General features: G+C 41.2%; 1 protein-coding gene across 2 annotated transcripts in view; it reads left to right on the top strand.

Annotated features, from left to right (window-relative positions):
- The window catches only part of Agl (amylo-alpha-1, 6-glucosidase, 4-alpha-glucanotransferase), a 56,011-nt gene that overhangs the window by 12,068 nt on the left and 18,162 nt on the right, over nt 1–25,781 (top strand). For both annotated transcript variants that reach the window (NM_001108564.1, XM_006233229.5), the window contains exons 3-24: nt 1,445–1,655; nt 2,662–2,828; nt 3,648–3,851; nt 5,492–5,673; nt 5,880–5,991; nt 6,888–7,011; nt 7,463–7,565; nt 7,655–7,752; nt 9,085–9,224; nt 9,630–9,817; nt 10,768–10,891; nt 11,728–11,891; nt 12,127–12,228; nt 12,322–12,477; nt 12,595–12,745; nt 14,106–14,230; nt 14,319–14,431; nt 14,761–14,895; nt 19,433–19,563; nt 23,606–23,742; nt 23,992–24,125; nt 25,045–25,220. In NM_001108564.1, the coding sequence (NP_001102034.1) occupies nt 1,445–1,655; nt 2,662–2,828; nt 3,648–3,851; nt 5,492–5,673; nt 5,880–5,991; nt 6,888–7,011; nt 7,463–7,565; nt 7,655–7,752; nt 9,085–9,224; nt 9,630–9,817; nt 10,768–10,891; nt 11,728–11,891; nt 12,127–12,228; nt 12,322–12,477; nt 12,595–12,745; nt 14,106–14,230; nt 14,319–14,431; nt 14,761–14,895; nt 19,433–19,563; nt 23,606–23,742; nt 23,992–24,125; nt 25,045–25,220 (3,177 nt within the window). The remainder of the gene's footprint in view (nt 1–1,444; nt 1,656–2,661; nt 2,829–3,647; nt 3,852–5,491; nt 5,674–5,879; nt 5,992–6,887; nt 7,012–7,462; nt 7,566–7,654; nt 7,753–9,084; nt 9,225–9,629; nt 9,818–10,767; nt 10,892–11,727; nt 11,892–12,126; nt 12,229–12,321; nt 12,478–12,594; nt 12,746–14,105; nt 14,231–14,318; nt 14,432–14,760; nt 14,896–19,432; nt 19,564–23,605; nt 23,743–23,991; nt 24,126–25,044; nt 25,221–25,781) is intronic.

Here is a 25,781-nt window from a genome sequence, read left to right as displayed (position 1 = left end):
TTGATATTGCTTTGTAGCTAAGAATGACCTTGAACTCTTGATCCTACCAACTCTATCACCCAAATGCTAGGACTCCAAGCATATGCCACCACAATAAGCAATATGTAAAACTTGCATGGATATAGTCATAAATCTCACATTCTGATCATCGTAAACAAATCTGAGCTGAACAAGGGTGACATCAATAGATAAGCCAGTGTGGGAGGAAAAAAGTTCTCGAGGCCTCAGCCCTACAGAGAGAACTGCAGGCAACTAAGAAATGCTGAGAGCAGGAGAAAAAGTCTTCCTCAGAAAAAAGCATACCAATCAGTTATCCAGTACCCAGTGATCAACCCTAAAAACATATGTACAATTAATATCATACAGGCTGGGCAGTCTGTATTTATGTTTTTAGGAATATGTGTATGTATACATGTGTAAAAAATGAAAAAAAGGCCATGAATTTGAAAGAGAGCAAGGAGTGATATATCAGAAAAGGAATGTTAAATTATGTAATTATGTAAACAAACATAAATTTCCTGTTGTGTAAACTGTAATTTTAACTGTAACATGTGTTTTTTCCCTCTTATAATACAATAGTTGTCACTCAGAAGTCTCAGCTATATTTTCATAGAAACAGCCTAACTTTGGTAAAACGGGGGATATCTTGACTTTCAGGATCCACAAAGCTTTAATACTTGTGAGATGGGTGGATAGAGGCAGTAGTGTGTGGCTGCCGCACACAGACTCATTAAGAATCCACTGCACACATCCCTTCCCAGGTCTGAGCCCCGTGATAATGTTTGGTAGCTTTAGATCATCCGTGGTGGGGTCCTTCTGTAAGGAAGGCGACAGATACTGCAGGCTGGTGCTTCCCATCCCCAGGGGAGGTTGTCAGGCCACACTACTGTGCTTGAGCAGGGGTAAAGATGTATTGCAAAGCTTCCAGAATACTCTTTAGGACACTACAGTCTGCTGAGCTTTTCTGTGCTAAGCTGTCCTGTGGCATTTCCCAAGTTCTGCATACAATCTTGTTCTCTGGTGGAGTCTCACTTTCTTCATTTTGGTCTGTGAAATAGTTCTCCTCAGGTACCACATCTGGGTGGTTGGTTGAGGGTTGACAGGAGGGATTCAGAACGGAATGGTGGAGGGATTAGGGCCAACCATTGGGAAAGAATCTGTACAGCTCACAATTGTGTGAATAGGAATCAGGTTCCAGGGAAGGGGGAAGGAGGACGCCTCAGAGAGACAGTTCTGGAATACTGATTATATTTGCTAAAATATACAATTCAGCTAAATCAAAATGCCAAGTAGTTCCAAAAGTAATATTAGGTATGACAGATTATCTTAAGTATATTTGAAAATTCATACGTTTTTATAATGCTTTAAGTTAAACATCTGTTTGAATGTTAAGTCCTTCAATTACTTTATTAAAGTAATTTATTCAAATGTGCTTCTTGTTTAGGATTTGAACTACAGTTCCGATTAGGCCCAACTTTACAAGGAAAAGCTGTTACTGTTTATACAAATTACCCATTTCCTGGAGAAGCATTTAATCGAGAAAAATTCCGTTCCTTGGATTGGGAAAACCCAACAGAGAGAGAAGATGATTCGGACAAATACTGTAAAGTTCATCTGCAGCAGTCTGGGTCTTTTCAGTACTACTTCCTTCAAGGGTAGGCCCAGTTAGCAGTCTGTGACTTTCGTTATCTGACCGTGCTACCGACTGAGCAGTGGCTGTGCAGCGCTCACAGTGCTCGCATTTTATTTTTGTTTTTCTTTTTTTGTTTTTTGTCTTTTGAGACAGGGTTTGGAGATCTGCCTGCCTCTGCCTCTTGAGTCCTGGGAGTAAAGACATGCACCACCACTGCCCAACTACACTGCTTTTTGGGATGTAATTAGGCTGTGATTCTTCAGTTTTGGGGTCATTATAGATCCCATTCCAGATTCAAGTTAAAATTCCAAGGTTTTCCTGCCATTGGTTTATAGGATACTATTTATTTGAATAGTATTGTTACTGATAGACATTATCATATTATTTTCTAATGAGTCAATATTACTGGATGTCATTTTTTACTCTATTTAGATATATAGTAGGTGAGAAAGGACACAAAATACCTGTTGTGGACCTGGTCCAGATTAGTGATGAAGAACTTGAATTGCTCTTGTTGAGGACCCAAGTTCGGTTCCCAGCCTTCCCATGAGATGGATCACAACATTCTGTAACTCCAGCTCCAGGAGGTCCATTTTCCTCTTCTGCCTTCCATAGGCTCCCAAGTGTGCATACCACACACTCACAGACATGAACACATGCAAGAAAGGAAGGGAGGAAGGAGGGCAGAAAGGAAGGAAGGAGGGAGGGAGAGAAGGAAGGAGGAAGGAAGAAAATACCTGTTTTGTTGTTTTGTTGCAACCTTGTAAAATGACTTCTATATACTTAGAAATAAACATATTTCAGCCATGTGTGGTGGCACGTGCCTGTATTCCATCCCTGGGTATACAGAGGCAGGAAGATCTGGACTTCAGGATCTTCTTCAACTACATAGCCTGGGCTACATGAGACCCTGGATGAAAGGGAGGGAAGGGTTTGAATGGGCAGTTAACCTTTCAGAGAGAATCAGATCGAGTTAATGACTTTTCCCCTCGGACTAATTAAAAATGTTTTGGTTTATTTTTCCTTAGACAGGAGAAAAGTGGCGGAGGTTACATAGTTGTGGATCCTATTCTGCGAGTTGGAGCTGATAATCACGTGCTACCCTTGGATTGTGTTACTCTGCAGACATTTTTAGCAAAGTGTTTAGGACCCTTTGATGAGTGGGAAAGCCGACTACGGGTGGCAAAGGAGTCAGGTAGTGTTGGTGCTTGTTTTTTCTTTGTTTGCTGTGATACCGTTCTCCAAGGCTGGCTTTCTCCTTTTTAATTTGGCTTACTAATGTACCAATAACAAAAATCTACAATGTCCACAAATACCAGATTATGTTGGTCAGGTTAACAAAAGGAACACTGGTCATAAAATAAGATGATTGTCATTTGTAAGATTTTATTTGGCACATGAAAGTCAGTAATAAATTATTAAAGGAAAATGAATAAAAATTGTGAAGGAAAATGTATCATTATATAGTTTTTATTAGCCAATATTGATTATCCATTTTCTACGTAAAGGCACATGCTACTGGACATGCCAAGAGTAAAATGAAGCTAGGCTGTGTTTTCCTCTGAAGTAAGAGTAGCCTGTCAATGTCCAGGTCAACATTCTGCTTTCAAGCTAAATATTTTATGAAGAAGGGAATGACAGCTCATTGGTGTAGCTATGATAAATGCAAGTCCCGTGGGACATTTAAAGCACTACCCTTGTAGGAAAGCCTGTACAAGCCGCTCTGTGCTGTCAGCAATTACAGTTGAACCTGGTAGTGGCTAAGGCTGTGCTGATGGCTACCACGGCCTTCATGTCATCCCTCGCTTCTCCTAGATGAGGACAGTGAGTGCCTGAAGGCTTGCGTAGATTTGCAGGCAGTCGTTACTAAATCCAGGCACTGAACCCTATCGTGGGTTCCTTTTCCAGTCATGGCTGTCTCACTGCTGGTGAGTACTGAGGACGCGCATGGTTACACTCAGCTAGGCTGTGTGTTCGCTCTTTCATACAGTGGTCTGTGTTTTCTCCCTTGTAGGCTACAACATGATTCACTTCACCCCGCTGCAGGCTCTCGGACTGTCCAGGTCATGCTATTCCCTTGCCGATCAGTTAGAATTAAATCCTGACTTCTCAAGGCCCAATAGAAGATACACCTGGGATGATGTTGGGCAGCTAGTAGAGAAGCTGAAGAGGGAGTGGAACATTCTTTGTATTACCGATGTGGTCTACAATCATACTGGTATGAGCTTCGGCAATTTCAGTGTGAATATTAAATTCTTACTATTTTATTTCTTAATATTTTAATTTCACTTTACATTATTATTGTTAGAAGTAGTAATGCTTTGCAGTATGAGAAATTGATTACTGGCCCTCATAAATGCTAAACTAAGCAAGCTGTTTGCCTCTTAGCCATGTCCCCAGCCCTTTATATAACATTCATTCTAAAGATCAAAAAGACAATTAAGAGGCCTTCAGAGTTAAAAGCCATTTTATGGAATAAAACCTTTTTACTTCCAAGGAAATAGTTAGGTGAGCATATAGTCAATGTGTAAGTACTTGATGCTTATAAAAATGGGAGGATACATAAAAGGGACATAGGTCATATGTTTTCACCTGAATATAAATGGCAGTGTGGAAAGTCTGGTGACCACCTCTTTACATATGTCAACAATGGGAGTTGTGGGTGGTGTCATTTAAGGACATGTGGTTGTTTAATGAAGTCTTTCCTAAGTAACCATAGAAATTAAGAAGTTATTTAAAAGCATATGCATATAGTTCACCACTATTGGTGATAATCTCTAATAGAGATGGCAAATAAAGTTGGGTTTTTAAAAAGACACTTTCCAAAATGTGATGTTTCTGTATGTAACTTGGAGCCAGGCTTCAAAGTTTACAGTGAAAACTATGTATTTCAGTAACTCCATATTTACCACTTGAAAACTGGCAGTATTTAAAATGACTTAGACATCCATGGTATTCATATCAAATTAGCAAACCACATATGCTACCAATGATAAGAGTTAGAATACTGCCTAGGCAGCTCATTAAGACACTTAATAAAACACTGGATTTATTCCTTTCAGATTCCAGATTAGAGTTAGCTCAGTCGTGATGGGGAGCCAGGTTCTTTCTTCTGGGTCACTCGGTCATCTTGTAGCCTTTGCTTCCAAGGTTTAATCAAATATGGCTGCTCTGCCTCCTGTTGCTACACTTGTGGAAATGGGAAATCATGTCTTTAAAGGCACAGCCTCATGTTTATGTCACTTGTGTCCGCTTTGCATCACGTAGGAGTTTGTCTTTATCACACCTAGGTACGTGGGAAACTTGTAGTAGTGTTAGGTTCTGGGGTTTTTTGTTTTTTTTTGTTTTTGTATTTGAGATAGAGTCTCACTTTGTAGCCCAGGCTGTCCTGGAAATTCCTTTGTAGGCCAGGCTAAGTTCAAGCTTTGCGTAAGCCTTAAGCTTTTGGTAACCCTGCCTGGGCTCCTAAGTGCTGGGGTTATAAATACAAACCACCAAGCCGAGAGGTGCATGCCTTTAATCCCAGCACTCACATGGCAGAGGCCAATCTCTGTGAATTTGAGGCTAGCCTGGTCTACAGAATGAGTTCCAGGACAGCCAGGGCTACACAGAGAAACACTGTTCAAAAACAGTACAATAAGTTAATTAATTAATAATTAATCAATGCTGCCATGCCTTGCCTGGTCTAACTTTCATTATGAGATTCGTGCTCTTGACGTGTCCTATCTTCACCCCAGTGTTTATTTATTTTAGGTACAACTAAACATTAAACAAGTTACTAAATGAGCAGTAGAGAGAGAGAATGGTGTTTGTAAAGTCCAACCTAAATACAAAATATGTTTTTTCCTTCTCTTTAAGCTGCTAATAGTAAGTGGATCCATGAGCATCCAGAATCTGCGTACAATCTTGTAAATTCTCCACACTTGAAACCTGCCTGGGTCCTAGACAGAGCGCTCTGGCATTTGTCCTGTGATGTTGCAGATGGGAAGTACAGAGAAAAAGGAGTCCCTGCTCTAATTGAAAATGACCATCACATGAACGTAAGTGTGTGTTCACCAACTTCCAAAGAGTGTGTGTGTGTGTGTGTGTGTGTGTGTGTGTGTGTGTGTGTGTGTGTGTGTGTGTGTGTGTGAGAGAGAGAGACAGAGAGAGAGACAGAGAGAGAGAGACAGAGAAAGAATGTGTGGAATATGGCTTAAATCAGGTCAAATATATTTTATGTTGTTTTTACCTTGAAATTTTTCAGTGCATTCGGAAAATAATTTGGGAGGACATTTTCCCAAGGATTCAGCTCTGGGAGTTTTTCCAAGTAGATGTTCAGAAAGCGGTTGAACAATTTAGAAGACTGCTCTCTCAAGGTAACAGCTTCACACTAGGCCGTCCTCTCTCCTTTCACTCTTTAAGAAATGTAAAGTAACTCTTGAAGGATGACACCTTCTCTCCAGTTAACATTGTCATTAAATCTTTATTACATCATATTGTGTGTTTTATACACAAAACTCCAATTTTCCCTGGCATAGTGATGCATGCCTTTAATATCAGTCCTTGGGAGGGAGAAAAGCACATTTGTATGTACATAGAGCAAATCCCTCTTCCTCAAATCTTAAAATTACTTATTAGTACTTTCTTACGTTCTTTTCAAATATTTCTCAAGGAAAGTCAGAATTTATCAGTAGTTTAATATAATTTTCTCTATAATGTATACATGTCTGTATTAATATCAATTTAATATAAAATTTAAATATTTAATATAAATAAAAATTTAATATAAAAATAAGACTAGAGACTAAACCTTACGTTTGATTTTTTTCATTGACAGTATGAGTTTATTATTTTGTTTAACTATTCATACTCTTAACCCCTACTAGGCAGTGTGTGGTTTTTAAAGTATCTTACTTTACTAGTGACTTAGACAGATTACTTGAAGTGTGTTCACTGTTCACTCGTTAGAACATGTGTTGAACCAATCCGTGTATGCTAGAGACCTTTGAGGTAGGGGGATTTAGTGGTGACCAGCAAAGCTGAGCTGCAGGAATCGTGGGTTTCCCTCTTTAACAGTCAGGCTCTCTTCTTATGTCCCTCCCTGAGTCTGCAGGGGATGTATGTGTAAGGAGGGTAGGGAAGGGAGGAAAGATGCTTGCTAACTTTTTACATTTTTTTCTATAAACAGCTATATACTAAAAAATTGAAAAAGTAACAGTTATAATCTTTTATCAATATTTACATTTAAAATACCTTTTTTTTTTCCTTTCAGAAAACAGAAGAGTAACTAAGTCTGAACCGAAAGAACATCTTAAAATTATTCAGGACCCCGAATTCAGGCGGCTGGGCTGTGCTGTAGATATGAACATTGCTCTGGCGACCTTTATACCACATGAGTAGGTTATGTATTTGCCCTGTAATTTTACTCATAATCATTAATGCTGACAACCTGAAAGTGATCCTCAGAACCCCACAGTGAAAGGAGAGAATCCACTCTCAAAAGTTTCCTTTGACTCCACACACATTGTAGCATGCATGTGCATATACACACACACACACACACACACACTCCCTACACACATAATGATATAAGTAAACAAATAAATAAATGTAAAAAACGTTTTTAAGTAAAATAAATAATCTGCCATTTCAACACCCGAAGCACCCTTTTCTACATTCTCTGTCAGTCCGTTCTGCTAAGCCTGTATGTAAAACCTTTTACAATTGAAAATGTAAAAGGTTGAAGAACTCACTCGTCACTCAGATTGAGTTTTTGGTGACACCTGGAAATGTTTAGTGTGGGTTTTTATGAAAGCGCTGCTGTTTGTTTTGCTCCATCTGTGCTAGCAATGGGCCAGCTGCAATTGAAGAGTGCTGTAATTGGTTCCGTAAGAGACTCGAGGAGTTAAATTCAGAGAAACACCACCTCACCAGCTGTCATCAGGAACAGGTTCGCTGAGCTTTGAATTGCTGCTTTTCTGTTTTTGAATTTGAGTATCTGTTGTCATTGGCGTTGTAACATGATTCAATGTTTTCTAGGCCGTTAATTGTCTTTTGGGAAACGTGTTTTATGAACGGCTGGCGGGCCATGGCCCTAAACTAGGACCCGTCACCAGGAAGTACCCTTTAGTTACCAGGTACTCATTCTGTCCTTAGATTGTCCTCTCACTGACGGTTAAAAGCTGAGAATATTTGACTTCAACTTAACCTAAATGTTTCTTTAAAGGTATGACTTCAATACGTTTTCTTGAAATAGAAATTTTGGTTCAGAAATAGGCTTAATACTGATTAAGGAGAATGTTTAATTAGAAAAACCATCACCAGTTTGAACCCATTTATATTTGTTTATATTATATTTCTGGAGGAATGCATATTTAATGTCAGTCTGTTTTCTATTGCTAAAAGAGAATAGCAGGGATTGGGTAATTTATAAAGAGTTTAATTTGGTCGAGGGTCCGCAGACCAGGAAGTCCACGAACATGGCACCATATCTGCCCTGCTCATCTTCTGGACAGGACTTTGGGCTGTGTCAGCTCGTGGCAGAAGGGCAAGTGAGAGCAGATGGAAGACACAAAGCACAAGACGGCGTCTGAAAATCCATCTCAGAGCTATGCCAGGTCCCCAAGAACAAGAACTCACTCAGGAGATAGTCATCCTAACCCAGGCAGCTGCCACTGGGCTCCATCTCCCAACACTGCTCCTGTAAGGAACTAAGGCTCCACACCTGCCATGGTGGACAAGTCTGTGATCTGTAATCCCAGCCATAGGGAGGCAGAGATAGGAGGAGTCCAAATTTACAGTCAGTCTTGCTACAAAGTAACACTGTCTAAAGGAAGGAGGTGGAAGGGCTAAGGTTCCAATAGAAGAACCTTTGAGGATGTGCTATAAGAACAACACTTAGCAGTAAATTCAGTGTCAGAAAGCAAGCCCCTAGCTCCTCACGTAGAAGCATGCAGCATAGGGCCTGGAGGGGCCTGGAGGGCCTGCTCAACGGTGTGGGGCACTTGCTGCTCTTTCAGAGGACCTGGGTGCGGCTCCTTGCATGGCAGCTCACAGCCCTCGTAACTCCAGTTCAGGGGGTGCATTGGCCCCTTTGTCCTCCACGGGCACCAAACACACACACAGGGCACGTAATACATTCAGGCAAAGCATTCATACACAGAACATAAGAGTGATATTTCTTTATAAAGCACACAGCATGTGTGTAGGTTAGGAAGGCCTCGATGGTTTCTCTAAAATATTAAGAAGTTGTAAAGTTTATTTAAAATGTTAGCCATTTTTCAAATCCTACTGATTTATTTTAAAAAAAATCCACTGGTGATCTTTGCTTTCTGTGAAGTTTATATTGTACAAATGGGGCCAAACTAATTTTATCTATCCTACTCACTAGGGGATGTGTAATGTTTCTACTTCACATTGTCTTCAAGGAGTTTCCTTGTGTGGACCTTGCTTTACTTCCGTTTCCCTAGGTATTTTACTTTCCCCTTTGAAGAAATGGCCTTGTCTGCAGAAGAGTCCCTGCTCCACCGCCCAGATAAAGCTTGCTTTCTGATGGCACACAATGGCTGGGTGATGGGCGATGACCCGCTTCGGAACTTTGCTGAGCCAGGTGCCTGATTTTTCACTTCTCTGGAGGCAGGGAAACAAGAGCGTGTGGAAGGCCACCTTAGATGTAATTTTAGTCAGGAGGCAGGAGAACCGGCTCTCAGTGTGAAGCTTGCTCTTCCAGAGAACATGGGTTCAGCTGCCAGCACCCACAAGGTGGCTCACAGCCATCTGTAACTCCAGTTCCAGGGGCTCAGACACTCACTTCTGGCCTCCAAGGGCAGTAGGTACACAGACATACATGCAGGAAGAACACCCATACACCTAAAATAAAATCATAATTTTTAAAAAATTTAGCCAGATATCATTTATGGGAAAAACGACACAATTTAGAAGCAGCGCTGTTTCCTTGAGGATTTTTGTCATTCAGTTTCCTGCTCCACTGAAAGCAGCTCTTCCTCTTTAACAGGTTCCAACGTTTATTTAAGGAGAGAACTTATTTGCTGGGGTGACAGTGTGAAATTGCGCTATGGGAACAAACCGGAGGACTGCCCTTACCTGTGGGCACACATGAAGAAATACACTGAGATCACTGCCACTCACTTCCAGGGAGTGCGCCTTGACAACTGCCACTCCACGCCTCTCCACGTGGCTGAGGTACGGACACCTCTGTTGACAGAGAATGGCAGTGATACCTGTAGCCTCCAAAGTCCCTGCCATGCTGGTCTAGTCAGCCGGCTATGGATTTGATAGAAATATCGACACACATGACAGCTTAGCCAATTCTAACAACCCGACACAACTGCTGTAGAAAACTAGGCTGTGATGTGTTTACTAAGTTAGCTTTTAAGTTTAGATCATGTTGTGTAATGGCATGCATAAAAAGTGTTTATTGGTAATAAGTAAAATGCTAAGTGGTCTTTTAGGTTGTTTTCAGTATAGATTGTTAGCAGTGTAAAATTAAACGGCTTTACATAGTCCAATGATTGTTCAACTCTGCTTTCTTTTCACGTTAAGGGTACTTGAAGCAGTGTACATTTTAGGACTGCTCTGTTCTACACCGAGCTACACCCCAGTCCTTACTGTGCACAGTTAAACTCTAATACTCTGGCATCCTGAGGCCACACAAGGGGGAAGGAGCTGGCATTTGTTGTTATTTACAGGAACAAGTTTAGCCTAACCTTTACAGATTAATTCATCAGCATATATAATTATCAGTCTGACTTACTAGCCACCAAGAGATCAGTAATCTTATTAGAGCCACTAAAAACAAATAAAAAGCCGGGAGGAGACTGCAGAATTGCAGCGTTACTGGCTGCAGTTATAATGACACTAACTTTTCCTTTTTCTTTCTTCTTCCCCTCTGTCCCTATGTCTTCAAAATCTAATCTCCCTTTTCTCTGATGCTCTCTGTAAATCCTCTGGTCCTCCGTGTGTGGCTCTCTTTCCTGTTCCCTTACATGTGCACATCAAACTTTGTTTGGAACTTCCTTTTGCATCTCTCTGCTTTTGTACCTATCTTATGCCAAATCCATGCCCAGTCTGTCCCTCCTTCCCTCTGTCCTGCTCTCTTCTTCCTTTTACATTTGTGACTGTGCTTTTTGCAGTACATGCTGGATGCTGCTAGGAAATTACAGCCCAATCTTTATGTAGTGGCTGAGCTGTTCACAGGAAGCGAAGATCTGGACAATATCTTCGTTACTAGACTGGGCATCAGTTCCTTAATAAGAGGTAGGAAGTGCATTTCCTATCTGAGATGCTTCACTTTTGTTTAAGTAAATGACAAGGAGTGTAATAGCCTTATGTGCAATACCTAATATAGCTGAGTCCCCTTTTAACAGTTAAAATGTCCGATTTGTAGCATGACACTCATTTCAGAGAGAAAGACCACTGAGGCCAGATTCAATGATCTCCCCCTGTAATCTCACCACTAGGAAACTGAGGCAAAAGGATCACATCATTAAGGCCAGCCTTGTCTACATGAGTTTCAGGCTAGCCTAGGATATATTTTTTTCCCCCAGATTCTATCTCAAAAATAAAGAGTAAAAAAGCTAATGTGATAATTCAGTGAGTAAAGGTATGGGGGACCCAAGATCTGAGGTAAGTCCTCAGAACCACAGGGTAGAAGGAGAAAACTGATTCCTCAGAGGTGTCCTCTGATGTCCACACGTGTGCTGGCATCCGTGTACCTACAACATGTCCACAAAATTAATTAATTGATTTTAAAGGGTAAAGAGGGAGTGAACTACTGATTAAAAATATATTTTGAAATATACAAATCTGTTTTTAACTACTATATGATACAGGCTTTAAGTATTTTTCTGTAGATTTGATATGATAAGCATCCCAGTGAACAGCTATTGATCCTTTTTTCTACTCAAGCTGTTTCTTCAGCTAAGTCGTAGTTAAGTGTTGGTCACTTGTACTTGGTGACACTGCTTAATTACTTAACTCTCACTTTTCATAATGTTGATAGGCCTTGAATGTCAGTCATGATAAGAACTGTAACCTTCTCGTGGGCATTTCTGAGTAGCAGGATTGCTAAACTTTGCTGTGCTGCTCTGCAGAGGCAATGAGCGCATATAACAGTCACGAAGAGGGCAGATTGGTCTACCGGTACGGAGGGGAGCCCGTCGGATCCTTCGTTCAGCCCTGTTTGAGGCCTCTTATGCCAGCTATCGCGCATGCCCTGTTTATGGACATCACCCACGATAATGAGTGTCCAATTGTGGTAAGCAACATCATGTTTCTTGTGCTGACCTATTTTGCTAAATGCTTCAATATTTAGTGGTCTGATGCTTGATGACTGTAATATCCACATACTTTTTAAGGGATTGAAATACGTGGATTTTAAGACACCTTACAGAATGTATCTGTACTTGTTCTTTTGCTCCATTATGCTAATGAGGTATGAAATGTCACTTTGCGTTTTAGGAAACATAAACTTGTGCTTTCTTCTTTTCTAGCACAGATCAGCCTATGATGCGCTTCCAAGTACCACAGTTGTCTCCATGGCGTGTTGTGCTAGTGGAAGTACAAGAGGCTACGACGAGCTAGTGCCTCATCAGGTGTGTTTAACCTACAGGGCCAGCACACCAGCCACTCTCAGCCACAGTCCTTGCCGTTAACCTGCACACGTGACCAGGCTTTCCTCTCTTCAGATTTCAGTGGTTGCTGAAGAACGGTTTTACACTAAGTGGAATCCTGGGGCATCCCCATCGGATACAGGAGATGTTAGCATCCACAGTGGGATTATTGCAGCCAGATGTGCCATCAACAGACTCCATCAAGAGCTTGGAGCCAAGGGTTTCATTCAAGTAAGAAACGAAAATCTTAAACTTCTCTCCCAACTTTCCATTTCAAAGGAAGACCTTCTGACCTGAGCACCCTTTCCGAATGGGGCTCTAAGCCGGCCTGGTCTCTCCATTTCTCAGGTGTATGTGGATCAAGTGGATGAAGACATAGTGGCAGTAACCAGGCACTCACCAAGCATCCATCAGTCTGTTGTGGCTGTATCGAGAACGGCTTTTAGGAATCCCAAGACTTCATTTTACAGCAAAGAAGTGCCTCAAATGTGCATCCCTGGTAATCTAAGACAAGCACAGTAGAGTTAGCCGTGAAGCTATGCTCACGCAGTGTCTCTATGCATACAGAGCACTGGCATATAAACGGAGTTGAGAAAAGTTAGGATACGGGCCCTTTCTCTGCATGGAGTAAAATCTAGACAAAAGTAATTGAAAGTATTAACGTTGTTTGAGTTGTGAAATACTTTTGTTTGCATTTTAATATATTCCCTTTCTAAAGTATATATGTGCTTCCTTATACTGTGGGCAATCTGTATGTATGCCCATTTATATACTACATATGCATAAATATACAAATATATACTATATATACATAAATACCCATATGTGGTTCAAAAAGGCAAATATTAAGACTGTTCATAGTCCGTCCTCATCTACCATCCTAGCCGTCTGTCAGTCTGGCATTCAGCCAAGTAGATATTTTCACTATTCTCCAAGAAGTCTTACCCACCCGCATATGAATATTTACAGCATTTGAGGACTAAAGTTCTACTTTTTAAAGAAATCTGTAATTATAGAGTAAGGTCTCTCTTCTAAACATTATGGCATTTCTACAGTCTGTTTCTCTTTTGACAGTTATGTATCTCTGGGATTTTCCCTTACTGTTGGTTGATTTTTTTTCTAGATGTCTACATTTTACTTCCTACGGTAGGTAGTGTAGTATAACACAGCATAGACCTATGCACACAGGAACTGCTTGTTACCTGAATAAAGAGTCTCAAAGCTCCCATCATACGTGTACATCTGTATGTATATGGGTATGTGTGTATGTATGTATATGTGTATATCTGTATGTATATACATACGTTTTTAAGGTAACAGGACCGACCACAGTCATACAGGGCTAGCCTGTCCACACTAGCCCTGGACTGACAGTTACTGACCTGTCTCAGATTCCCAAATTGTAAGATTGCAGATATAGACACCCATGCCCAACCCACATTCTATATTTCTTGGTAATTGCTAAATATCATGGCTTCAACTTTTAAAAATTGTCAACCTAAAGAATTTTAGGGTTAAATATTCATTACTTGTGTTAGCTGAATAAATTTATGTTTTAATGATCTAATAAGGTCTTCTTGCTAATATTTAAGTTATTTTTGTCTAGTATGTTTTGGTATTGGATATTAAGCCCAATACATGCCAAGCATACATTATACTGCTGACCTACATGCCCAGGTCCTCAGTTTCTCTCCTAGAACTCACTCACTGTGCAGTGTTAGCTGAGGCCTGGTGTTGATCCTGATCACCCTCAAACATGGCCACTTTTCCGGTCATTACTTGTAATGTGATTTTTAAAGAGTATTATATTTTGAGTATATATTAAAATAATCTTTGTTAAAATGTTTTTATTTTCCTAGGCAAAATTGAAGAGGTAGTTCTGGAAGCTAGAACTATTGAGAGGAATACAAAACCTTATAGGAAAGATGAGAATTCAATCAATGGAATGCCGAACATGACAGTGGAACTTAGAGAACGTATCCAGGTATTTGGGAGTCTCGGGTTTTACTGTGCTTAGTATTTTAAGGGCATGTAAGATACTTAATGAATGGATTTTCTGAATTCTTTTCAAGCTTCATGAAAGTAAAATTGTCAAACAAGCTGGAGTTGCCACAAAGGGTCCCAATGAATATATTCAGGAAATAGAATTTGAAAACCTATCTCCAGGAAGTGTTATTATATTCAGGTAAGTTCATTAGAGTTTAGACTGTTGACTTGACTGTATTGAAAATAGTTTGGGTGGTCTGGAGAGATGGTTGAGTAGCTAAGAGTCCTTCCTGATCTTGTAGGGAACCTAAATTCAGTTCCCAGGACCCATGTCAGGTGGGTCTCTTATAACCACTGCCAGTGATCTGACGTGCTCGTCTGTGCTCTCTGGGCACCTGAACACATACAATTTATGCAGACAGAGACATGTACTCACTTAAAAAAAAAAAAACTAGAGAAAATAGTTGGTATATCCTTTTAAGTTTGGATAACCTAAAAATTACCTACTTCTTTATCAACATTATGCAGAGTTAGCCTTGATCCACATGCGCAAGTTGCTGTTGGAATTCTTCGAAATCACCTGACCCAATTCAGCTCCCATTTTAAATCTGGAAGCCTTGCTGTTGACAACTCGGATCCTATATTAAAAATCCCCTTCGCTTCGTAAGTATTCCTTATTTTAGAGTCTTACCACTTGAACAAAACGATGAGCTGGCCCGATCTGGGCAGTTTTAAGGGTGCTTTCTCTCTTTGGTACCCAAAGTATGGGACTGTCCACTGCTGTCATCGTCAGCCCGTTAGCTTTCCACTCCATCACTTGATCATTTGCATGTGTGCTCACATGTGCACCTTTTCATGCCTGTGTATTCTTTCTCTATAGACCTTACATGTACACATGCCATCACATGCACATGAGCGTTCTAAGCTCTACAAGATGAAGTTGCTTACATGATACTGCTTACCACATCATTTTAATGCCAACATATTGCATTAAGTACAGCTATGTCACAATAAATTTGGTAATTATCCACTTCGAGACACCCAGAGTGCTTCTAATTATTCCCTGTTTTGTGTCTCGGAACCTCGATTCTTGCTAAGTTTTTAAATGTCCCTTTGCTTCGCAGCAGCACACAGTACTGAAGAATATCCAGTGTAGACCTAAGTTTAGCTTCAGCACTGTCAGCATGATCTTGGCCACGTTATTTAAATTTCCTTCTAGGATTCTCATCTAGACAGAGGGGCCAATAATAATACTTATTTCTTAAATATTGTAAAGATTAAACAGGGTAACGTGTATCCCTACCTCGCTCACCCACTTAAAACAGACATGACTACCTTCCATCCCAGCCAGTGGCGAGGCGAGGAGCATAGGTCTGTCTGCACTGACCTGCAGGCCTGGTAAGGGAGTGATCCCACTCCTGCCAATCTCAGGACATAACTCCTGGGTTTGGACACACCTCGACCTCACTCTTGCTCCAAGACTGCTCCTCATGAACCCATGTCTCCCCAAGCATCACAGTAACACATGAAAAACATGTGATGCATGCCTCTCACCTGAGAGCTGCTTAGCAAGCCGTGGTCACTGACACTAAGCTCAATTCTCAAAATGGAATTTGGGGGCTAGAGCGAATCACATATTTGAAGTTTTTAATACATACTGTAAAGTAACCTCTGGGAACTACTTGATGGGCATGTAAGAGTGGCGTCTTTTCCAAGAACGAGTAAATATGACATTGTAATGTCATATTTAAGAGCACTCAGTAGGTAGAGGTAGGCAGATCTCTGTGTGTCTAGCCTGGTCTACACAGTGAGTTGCAGGACAGACAGGGCTATGTAGAGAGACCATGTATCAAGAGGAGTAACATTTTGCACAAGATACAATTAGAATGCCTTTTTCATTTGTTTGAGTTTTTGTTTCTTGTTTTTCCATACAGGGTTTCTCTGTATATCCCTGGGTGTCCTCTGTACACCAGGCTGACCTTGAACTCAATATTCACCTGCCTCTCAAGTGATAGGACAAAGACATGTAGACCAGGCTTTTTATAGAGTTACAAGAATTATTTATGTAAAACACCTGGCACAGTCTTTGACACATAGTATTTGATCATGATTACTAAAATCCAACTAGAAAATATAAAATAAAATACTTTAACATTTTATTTTAAATATTGATTAAGCTAATGTTTACCCATTGGTATTTATTTGGCTAAATGTTATTTTATTGCAGTAGCCTGTTTTTCTACTACATTCAATATTTTGGTTGTTTTGTAAGAGTTTGTATACACTAAGGATATTAATTCAAAATATTTTAGTAAAGCAGTTACCTACTCAAAAAAGTCTGATGAAATAGCTGTGTATGGTCTACAGAATGTTATATTAAAAATAACTTAGACCAACTCAGAATATTTCAAGGTAAGGATAAAAATGTGTGAGAGAAGGATAGGTAAGGATAAAAATGAGAGAGAGAGAGAGAGAGAGAGAGAGAGAGAGAGAGAGAGAGAGAGAGAGATCGCACCAACCAGCCAAGCACTGAACTTAGCTTACGAATGCCTAGGCCCACCTCCAGTGGAACACGTCCCTTCCCTTCCAAGTTCACACTGACCCTCCAGTGGAACGCTCCCCTACAAGTTCACACTGACCCTCCAGTGGAACGCTCCCCTACAAGTTCACACTGACCCTCCAGTGGAACACTCCCCTACAAGTTCACACTGACCCTCCAGTGGAACACGTCCCTTCCCTTCCAAGTTCACACTGACCCTCCAGTGGAACGCTCCCCTACAAGTTCACACTGACCCTCCAGTGGAACGCTCCCCTACAAGTTCACACTGACCCTCCAGTGGAACACTCCCCTACAAGTTCACACTGACCCTCCAGTGGAACACGTCCCTTCCCTTCCAAGTTCACACTGACCCTCCAGTGGAACACTCCCCTACAAGTTCACACTGACCCTCCAGTGGAACACGTCCCTTCCCTTCCAAGTTCACACTGACCCTCCAGTGGAACGCTCCCCTACAAGTTCACACTGACCCTCCAGTGGAACGCTCCCCTACAAGTTCACACTGACCCTCCAGTGGAACACTCCCCTACAAGTTCACACTGACCCTCCAGTGGAACACGTCCCTTCCCTTCCAAGTTCACACTGACCCTCCAGTGGAACGCTCCCCTACAAGTTCACACTGACCCTCCAGTGGAACACTCCCCTACAAGTTCACACTGACCCTCCAGTGGAACGCTCCCCTACAAGTTCACACTGACCCTCCAGTGGAACGCTCCCCTACAAGTTCACACTGACCCTCCAGTGGAACACTCCCCTACAAGTTCACACTGACCCTCCAGTGGAACACGTCCCTTCCCTTCCAAGTTCACACTGACCCTCCAGTGGAACACTCCCCTACAAGTTCACACTGATCCTTCTAAACAGTGCTAATCCTGGCTGTTCTTACTTAAACTACCACCACTATGGCCAACTGTGCCTAGTTACATGGTCCCACTGCTCAGTGAACAAAGGGACATCACAGCTGTCATAAACAGTTCTCTGTCCATTATCAAGAATATGTTTCTATGGAAACCCAATTTTCATAAATAACTGAAGCAAGGAGCATTGCATCACAGAAGGAAGAAGTACCAAGAGGAGAATGCGAAGGCCGGCTCTGTGCTCTCTCAAGTGCTGACCTTTAAGCTGTCTAATTATTCCTTTATCAGTCCTTGAGAATTTTTAGTTTAAGATAAATAATATAGGGCCAGTGACATGGCTAATATATAAAGTGATATTCAAACAAATCAATATAAATGGACAAGACCTTAATATTTAAAGTGGGATGTTAGCCAGGCATTGGTGGTACATGCTTTAATCCCAGCACTCGAGAGACAAAGACAGGCAGATTTCTGAGTTTGAGGCCAGCCTGGTCTACAGAGTGAATGCCAGGGCAGCCAGAGCTATATGAAGAAACCTTCTCAAAAAACAATAAAATGAAATAACATAAAATAAAATGAGATGTTAAAGTATTCTGCATTTACCAGTTTGATTAGGATAGCAATCATGTAGTAGTTATCAAATACTGTTCCAAGAGTTTTACATGAAATTCTTAAGACTGTATAAAAGCTACTATATCCAAGGGAAAATACTAAATCTAATAAAGATTTTTAAAAGTGAAAGGGCCAGTATGATGGTTAAACACAGCTAAGTGCTTGCTTCACAAGCCTGACAAGCAGAGTCCAATCCCACAGCCCACATGAAAAAGCAGATGCTTGTGACCCTAGGTCTCAGCACTCCCACAGGGAGGTGAGAGGCTCACACAGAGACTCTCCCGCAGGCTCAGGGCCCACTAACCTGGAGTACCAGGAAACAAGAGTGGAAAGTACCTGAACAAGGTAACAGAGAAAGAACTCACAAATCTGCCCTCTGATTTCTACATATGCACCATGCAGTTGCACAGGGCTCGCACGCACGCATATATGCACGCGTGCACACACACACATGTATGCGTGTACACACACATATTCTCTTTACAATAACAACAGTAATAAACAATATCTGCCTAAAGATCTAGTTCTTAATGAATAAAATTGACACAGAGCTAGAGACCTGATTTATAAGCACTTGCTGTTACAGAAGACCAGAATTCAGTTCTCAGCACCCATATTGGGTGGCTAACAACTGCTTCTAATTTTAGCTCAAGAGGATCCAGTGCTTACTTTGGGTCTCCATAAAGTTCTGCATACACACACATACAAACACAGACATAGATAAGTTTTTATTTTTAGCTGTCACTGGATTTTTTTAATTTAGTTTAAGTGACATTAGCTCTTATTTAATTCCCAGCACATTTTGCTCAATTATGACTTGTGATCTATTATGATGTGATGTTTACTGCAGTGATTAGTTTTTAGAACATAGATGTACTAAGTAGTTTTTTGTCGACTTGGTACAGCCAGAGTGGCCTGCAAAGAGGGAACCTCAGTTGAAGAATTTCTCAGCAGATTGGCCTGGGGATCAAGTGTTGAAATCTATGCCTCTGAGGACCTGTCTCATTCAAACCACCACAGACTCTGGTTGGTTCTGGGCAGAGTGTTACCATAGCAACAGAAAAGTACCCAGAACCAAGCGTTTCTGAGACATTTAATATTTATAATGCAGATTTTGCTTTTGCTTTTACTCTCAGAAAATGAAATGACAGTATATTTATTTTCTAATTCTTAGCATTGCCTCTAAATTGACTTTGGCTGAGCTAAATCAGGTACTTTACCGATGTGAATCAGAAGAACAAGAAGACGGTGGAGGTTGCTATGATATACCAAACTGGTCGTCCCTTAAGTATGCAGGTCTGCAAGGTAGGTCTATGAGGATAAAGGTTGTTTGTTTTCTTTAGTGATCATCTTTATAGAAATAAGGAGTGTAAGCCTAGATACGACACCTGAGCTCAGATTATAACTTATGGCTTCTTGTTGGTTGCCACTAGTAAGTAGCATAGCATTCTGAGCCCCTCAACCAAATAAGAATGATAGAGCCAGGCACGTGGTAATGCATGTTTCCATTGTTTACATTACTCTATTTTATGGGTGTGTTTTGTTTGCATGTATGTATGTATGTGAAAATGTGCTTGTCTGTTACCTACAGAGGCTAGAAAAGGGTATTAGAGCCCCAGCAAGTGGATTTTTGCCATGCGGGTACTGGGTACTGAACCCAGTCTTGGTGTTTACAAGAACACCAAGTGGTCCTAACCACTGAGCCATCTCTAGTGCACATCCGTAGTTCCAGCACTTGGGAGGCAGAATTAGGCAGATCTCTGTGAGTTCAATGCCTGCTTAGTCTACTTAATGCGATCCAGGCCAGCTAGAGCTCTACAGTGAATCCCTTTCTCAAATGAAACAAAACAAAAAAGTATTAATGATAGCCAGGCAGAATGGAACAAGACTGTAATTCCAACTACTCAGGAGGCTGACACAGGACAGTTGGATATTTGAGACCACCTGAATTATAAGTAATGTTACTTAACTAATTGAAATCATTCATGTGAAATAGTAAAGAAGAGTGTGACAGAGTATTCAGTCAGTAAGTATTCCCTAAAACTGCCAGCTCTGTGCAAAGACATGTGTCCTTAGAGACATGTATCCCCCTTAAGCATTAACCTCGATAGATATTTCTTGTCTTGCTTTGTTTATCTATTTATTCATTTTAGTTTCTTCAAGACAGAGTTTCTCTGTGTAGCCCTGGCTATCCTGGCACTCACTCTGTAGACCAGGCTGGACCTAGATCACAGAGATCCACCTGCGTCTGCCTCTGAAGTGCTGGGATTAAAGGCGTGTACCACCACTGTCTGGCCTTGTCTTGGTTATTATGAATGTCCTTGACATTGAGTTTTATACGTGTTATGCACTTTTGAAAAGTCAAATGAGCCAAAGTTCTAAACAAAGTATTTAAATGGAACCCTTTTTTTGCATATTTGGTTTATCCTATATAGTTAAAATATATAGCGTGCTTATAGAACTACCATATGAACCTGATGCAGAGACAGAGAAGTACGTCTTAATTTAGAATCCTCATATCATGTAACTCTGCCTGTGTGAGTCTAGCTTTTTTCACTTAACATAGTGCTTCCTAGTTCAGTTTTCCTATAAAGGACGTAATTGTGCTCGGTACTGTTGAATAAAGGTCCATTGTACGTGTATTGCACTCACACCCTGGCTCGAGGGAGTCGTGCTCCAGGGCTTGTGGAGGTGCAATGTCTCTGTGGCTGACTTAAGGTTCTTTCCAGGATGAACCTGCATGGTGTGTGTCTGAGTCATAAGGCAGCTGTAGTTTTAGCGTTTTTAGGAAGCTACACACTGATTTCCATATTAACTGTGCCAGTTTACATCCCATTAACATGCCCCACACTAACCTCAGAGACACTATTTTGCTAAGGATAACCTTACTCTGATCCTCCTATCCCCACTCTTAAATACTGGGTTACATGCATGTATGAAGCCTTTTTTTTTCTTTTTAAGATTTATTTGTTTTATGTATATGTGTACACTGTAGCTGTCTTCATGCACATCAGAAGAGGGAATCAGATCCCATTACAGATGGTTGTGAGCCACCATGTGGTTGCTGGGAATTGAACTCAGGACCTCTGGAAGAGCAGCCAGTGCTCTTAACCGCTGAGCCATCCCCTTCCCCACACCCTTTCCAGCATTTGTTGTTTATTTTCTAGTTTAAATTAGTTTTACTGTTATTATGTAGTGTAAATGTGGGCACATGGATGTCTTTTACCCCCTTCTCCATTTCCCTGGACCTGTTGTCTATTTTCTTGATGACAGTCATTCTGACTGGATGTGATGGAATTTCAGTGTAATTTTAATTTGCATTTCCATTATGACTGAGTCTGAGCTTTCTTTAAAAACTACCTTATGGGCTGGAGCAATGGCTCACTGGTTAAGAGCACTGCTGTTCTTCCAGAAGACCTAGGTTCAATTCCCAGCATCCGCATTGTGTTTACAACCATCTGTAACATCTGCTGCAGGAGATTAGATGCCCTCTTCTGGCTTCTGCAGGTACATACATGCACATGGGAGATATATATATAGATATCCATATTCAAGCAAAAACATCTTTTTGAAGACCACCTTATTTTTTGTCTCTTCTGTGAAGCCTTTCTTTTGGAGACAAGTCTCACATGCCCCACACTAACCTCAGAGACACTATTTTGCTAAGGATAACCTTACTCTGATCCTCCTATCCCCACTCTTAAATACTGGGTTACATGCATGTATGAAGCCTTTTTTTTTCTTTTTAAGATTTATTTGTTTTATGTATATGTGTACACTGTAGCTGTCTTCATGCACATCAGAAGAGGGAATCAGATCCCATTACAGATGGTTGTGAGCCACCATGTGGTTGCTGGGAATTGAACTCAGGACCTCTGGAAGAGCAGCCAGTGCTCTTAACCGCTGAGCCATCCCTCCAGCCCGACACTTTTTAGCAGACTTTAACAGCCCTAAGTTTAATCCTACCTAAGCACTGCACTGATCTTTTCTTGCCATGAGCACAGTTGTGTTCCCACCTCTTACAATATCCATGTTCTGCTAATTTGGAATCTAGGAACCTTTGTTGCTGTTCTGCTCCAGATTCTCAGCAGCTTGGTTATTTTCAGATTCTGTGTCCCCTCCGTGTGCCATTTCCTTTGCTCTCCACAGTTACCGCCCATTCTAAGACTAAGCGCTTTCTACACACCAGCTAGCCAGTCCTGCATCCTACACAAGCCCTCAAGTCCCACTGGCACTGCCAGCTCTGTTGGCCGTCACACTTTTTTATTGTCATTTCTTTTTTCTTTTTTTTTTTTTTCGGAGCTGGGGACCGAACCCAGGGCCTTGCGCTTGCTAGGCAAGCGCTCTACCACTGAGCTAAATCCCCAACCCCCATTGTCATTTCTTAACTCAGCACCAGCACCAGTGAGTGCTGAGTAGTGATCCTTCCCTGAACATATTGGGGCAGAGGGAGGTCGTCTGTAACACGTTATTTATGCAACTTGTCCTCCCTCTCCTTTGGAAAATTACATTTACCGAGAATTCTGAACTCCAAGAGAGAAAGAAATCCTATATCTTAAATTTGTTGTTTTTAATTTTTCAAAGCATGCTACACACATAAAATCCATTAAATTCTAACCAAATGAATTTACTTAAAATGAAGTCAGTGGAGCCACTCACTGTTTTAAGGTAGAAAGTATTATTTTACTTTTAGGTGAACATGTAGTCGCTCTGTGACAATTGCAGAATCTGCTCTGAGGATGCAAAGGAAGGCTAGTGACTCAAGAGTGTCCTTCATAGTCATCATATGCCCAAAAGCTCACTTAGCAACCTTATCCGGTCCTAAGTATCTCCTGTTGTATTTCAAAGGCTGCTTCTGAATCAGGCTTCATTATCATCTGCCATCGGTGATCTTGCTTCCTCTGAAACGAGTTTTGTGATTTAATTCCTTCCTAACTATTAATCTACCACTTGCTAACACAGAAACACTCAAGCTTATCTGCTTGATGCCCCGGGGTGAGAAATCATGGCAGTTGCGTTCACATGGTCCCATATTAAATACAAATAAAGAGCAGTCTCAGGGACCCTGATTCTCAGGAAGCTTTGTTTTCTCACAGCAGCAGATCCTCCTCTCCTGCTTTTCCGTCCTTGGTAAAGTAGGCACCCTGATATTTTTCTCACTCAGCAGCTAAGTGCTGCTGTGAACTGCACGGCCTTTATGTCTGTCTGTGTGGGGAGACACACACACACACACACACACACACACACACACACATTCATTCACCCCAAATCATTAGAGACTGGGCGTAAGCTTACCAACAAGAACATCTTGACTCTGTCAACAGCTCAATAATGTCTGCATTTTTAGGATTAATGTCCGTGCTGGCAGAAATAAGACCAAAGAATGACTTGGGGCATCCCTTCTGTGAAAACTTGAGGTCTGGAGACTGGATGATCGACTACGTCAGTGGCCGGCTAATCTCACGATCAGGGAGTATTGCTGAAGTAAGTAGGGTGGTGTTCAGTCTGAACGACGGAGGGGATTGTTTGAACTATTAATTATGTTTATTACCCTGTTGTAGGTAAGTTATAGTTTCCTTGACCAGTTTCCTTTCTTGACCATCTTTGCGTTCTAAGGAGTGGTCATCTGGTTAGTGGGTTACTGGCCAGCAGAGTCAGATTGAGCTTTAACTCTTAGAATAGATCTAGCCTATAAACACAGCACGTTAACTTTTCAAATTATTCCTGTAACAGGTTGGAAAATGGTTGCAGGCTATGTTCTTCTACCTGAAGCAGATCCCGCGATATCTCATCCCATGTTACTTTGATGCTATATTAATCGGTGCATATACCACTCTGCTGGATGTAGCCTGGAAACAGATGTCAAGGTACGCCCAGCACAACCTGAATGAACGGGCACAGTGGGAGGCTATAGAGTCATTTTATACACGGTCTTAAAGACCAAACCCGAGGGGCTGTCAGACTCAGCTGAGAAACTCCTCAGACGCATCTGTTAGTCTAGAACGTGCAAAAGCAAATGGAGAGTTCGACTGGGGTTTCTTCTTGTTTTGAGATGGGGTCTCATGTCTTGAAGGCTTCAACTACACTATATAGGCAAGGATGAACTTATGCTGATCCTCCTGCCTCCACTCCCAAATGCTGAGATTACAAGTGTGCATCCAGTTCATAAGGTGCTGAAGATCAAACCCAGGGCTTCAGGCACACAGAAAAGCACCCTACACACACACACACACACACACACACACACACACACACACACACACACACACACACACACTGTGTCCACATTTTAAATTTGATGGGGATGCTTGGGTGTCTAGCTCAGTAGAGCATCATTTGCCTGGCAAGAGAAGGCCTTGGGGCAGTCCCCAGATGAGGGGTTGGGAGTAAGGGGTGCGGTTTAAATCTAGTTTACAAAGCCTGTAAAATATGATATAGAGGGCTGGAGAGATGGCTCAGAAGTTAACACTGACTGCTCTTCCAGAAGTTCAATTCCCAGCATCCACATGGTGGCTCACAACCATCTGTAATGTTATCTGATGCCCTCTTCTGGTGTGTCTGAAGAGAGCTACAGTGTACTCACATAAATTAAAATAAATAAACCTTTTTAAAAAATATGATATGGAAAAACAGTATTATTTTATATTGTTTGTTTTATTTATTCATTAATTTGTTAAATGACACCCATAAAGCTATTTTACCAGTTTTACACATTTCTATAGAAAAATCAGCTGGCAAAAAGAATGCGTAAAGAGCTCAGAAGGTCATGTTTCCATTTTGTTACAGCTTTGTTCAGAATGGCTCGACCTTCGTGAAGCACCTGTCCCTGGGTTCTGTCCAGATGTGTGGAGTCGGGAAGTGTCCTTGTCTGCCGCTGCTTTCACCCTCACTCCTGGATGTGCCGTGCAGGTTAAATGAGATCACGAAGGAGAAAGAGCAGTGCTGTGCTTCCTTGGCTGCAGGTGAGGACGGTGTGGAGGTCAGAGGTCAGATAGTAACAGCCTCTGTGTTCAACAAAGAAACTCGTGGGAAAATGATGTTTTTTTAAAATCCATGATATTATCCAAGATTTTTATGCCATTGCTTAGTAAACTGCTCACTTAATAGCCTCTCACTCATAATAATTATTCTTACTATTTAACTATAACTATGTTCTAACCTCTTCTGTGTATTTTTTATTGTGGTTAGGTAATCCTTTCTTCTGCAGGTATCTGTTAAATCCCATTTCTTGGCATCTTAAATATCTTCCATTATATTTAATTTAATACCATTTTCCCTGTATTTCTTCCCTGGTTTTTAAAAGTAAACCAACCTTACAGTTATTAAGAGATTGCAAGTTATGAAACACAAAACATGTTAAAAAAGATTTTTTTTTTAAAAAGATTTATTTTATTTATTATATATAAGTACACTCTAGCTGTCTTCAGATACACCAGAAGAGGGCATCGGATCTCTTTACAGATGGTTGTGAGCCACCATGTGGTTGCTGGGAATTGAACTCATGACCTCTGGAAGAACAGTCG

This window comes from Rattus norvegicus, chromosome 2 (assembly GCF_036323735.1).
Source record: "Rattus norvegicus strain BN/NHsdMcwi chromosome 2, GRCr8, whole genome shotgun sequence".
In the NCBI taxonomy this organism is placed as follows: Eukaryota; Metazoa; Chordata; class Mammalia; order Rodentia; family Muridae; genus Rattus; species Rattus norvegicus.
Note: the sequence above shows the minus strand (reverse complement) of the source record. Positions and strands in the feature narration are given on the sequence as shown.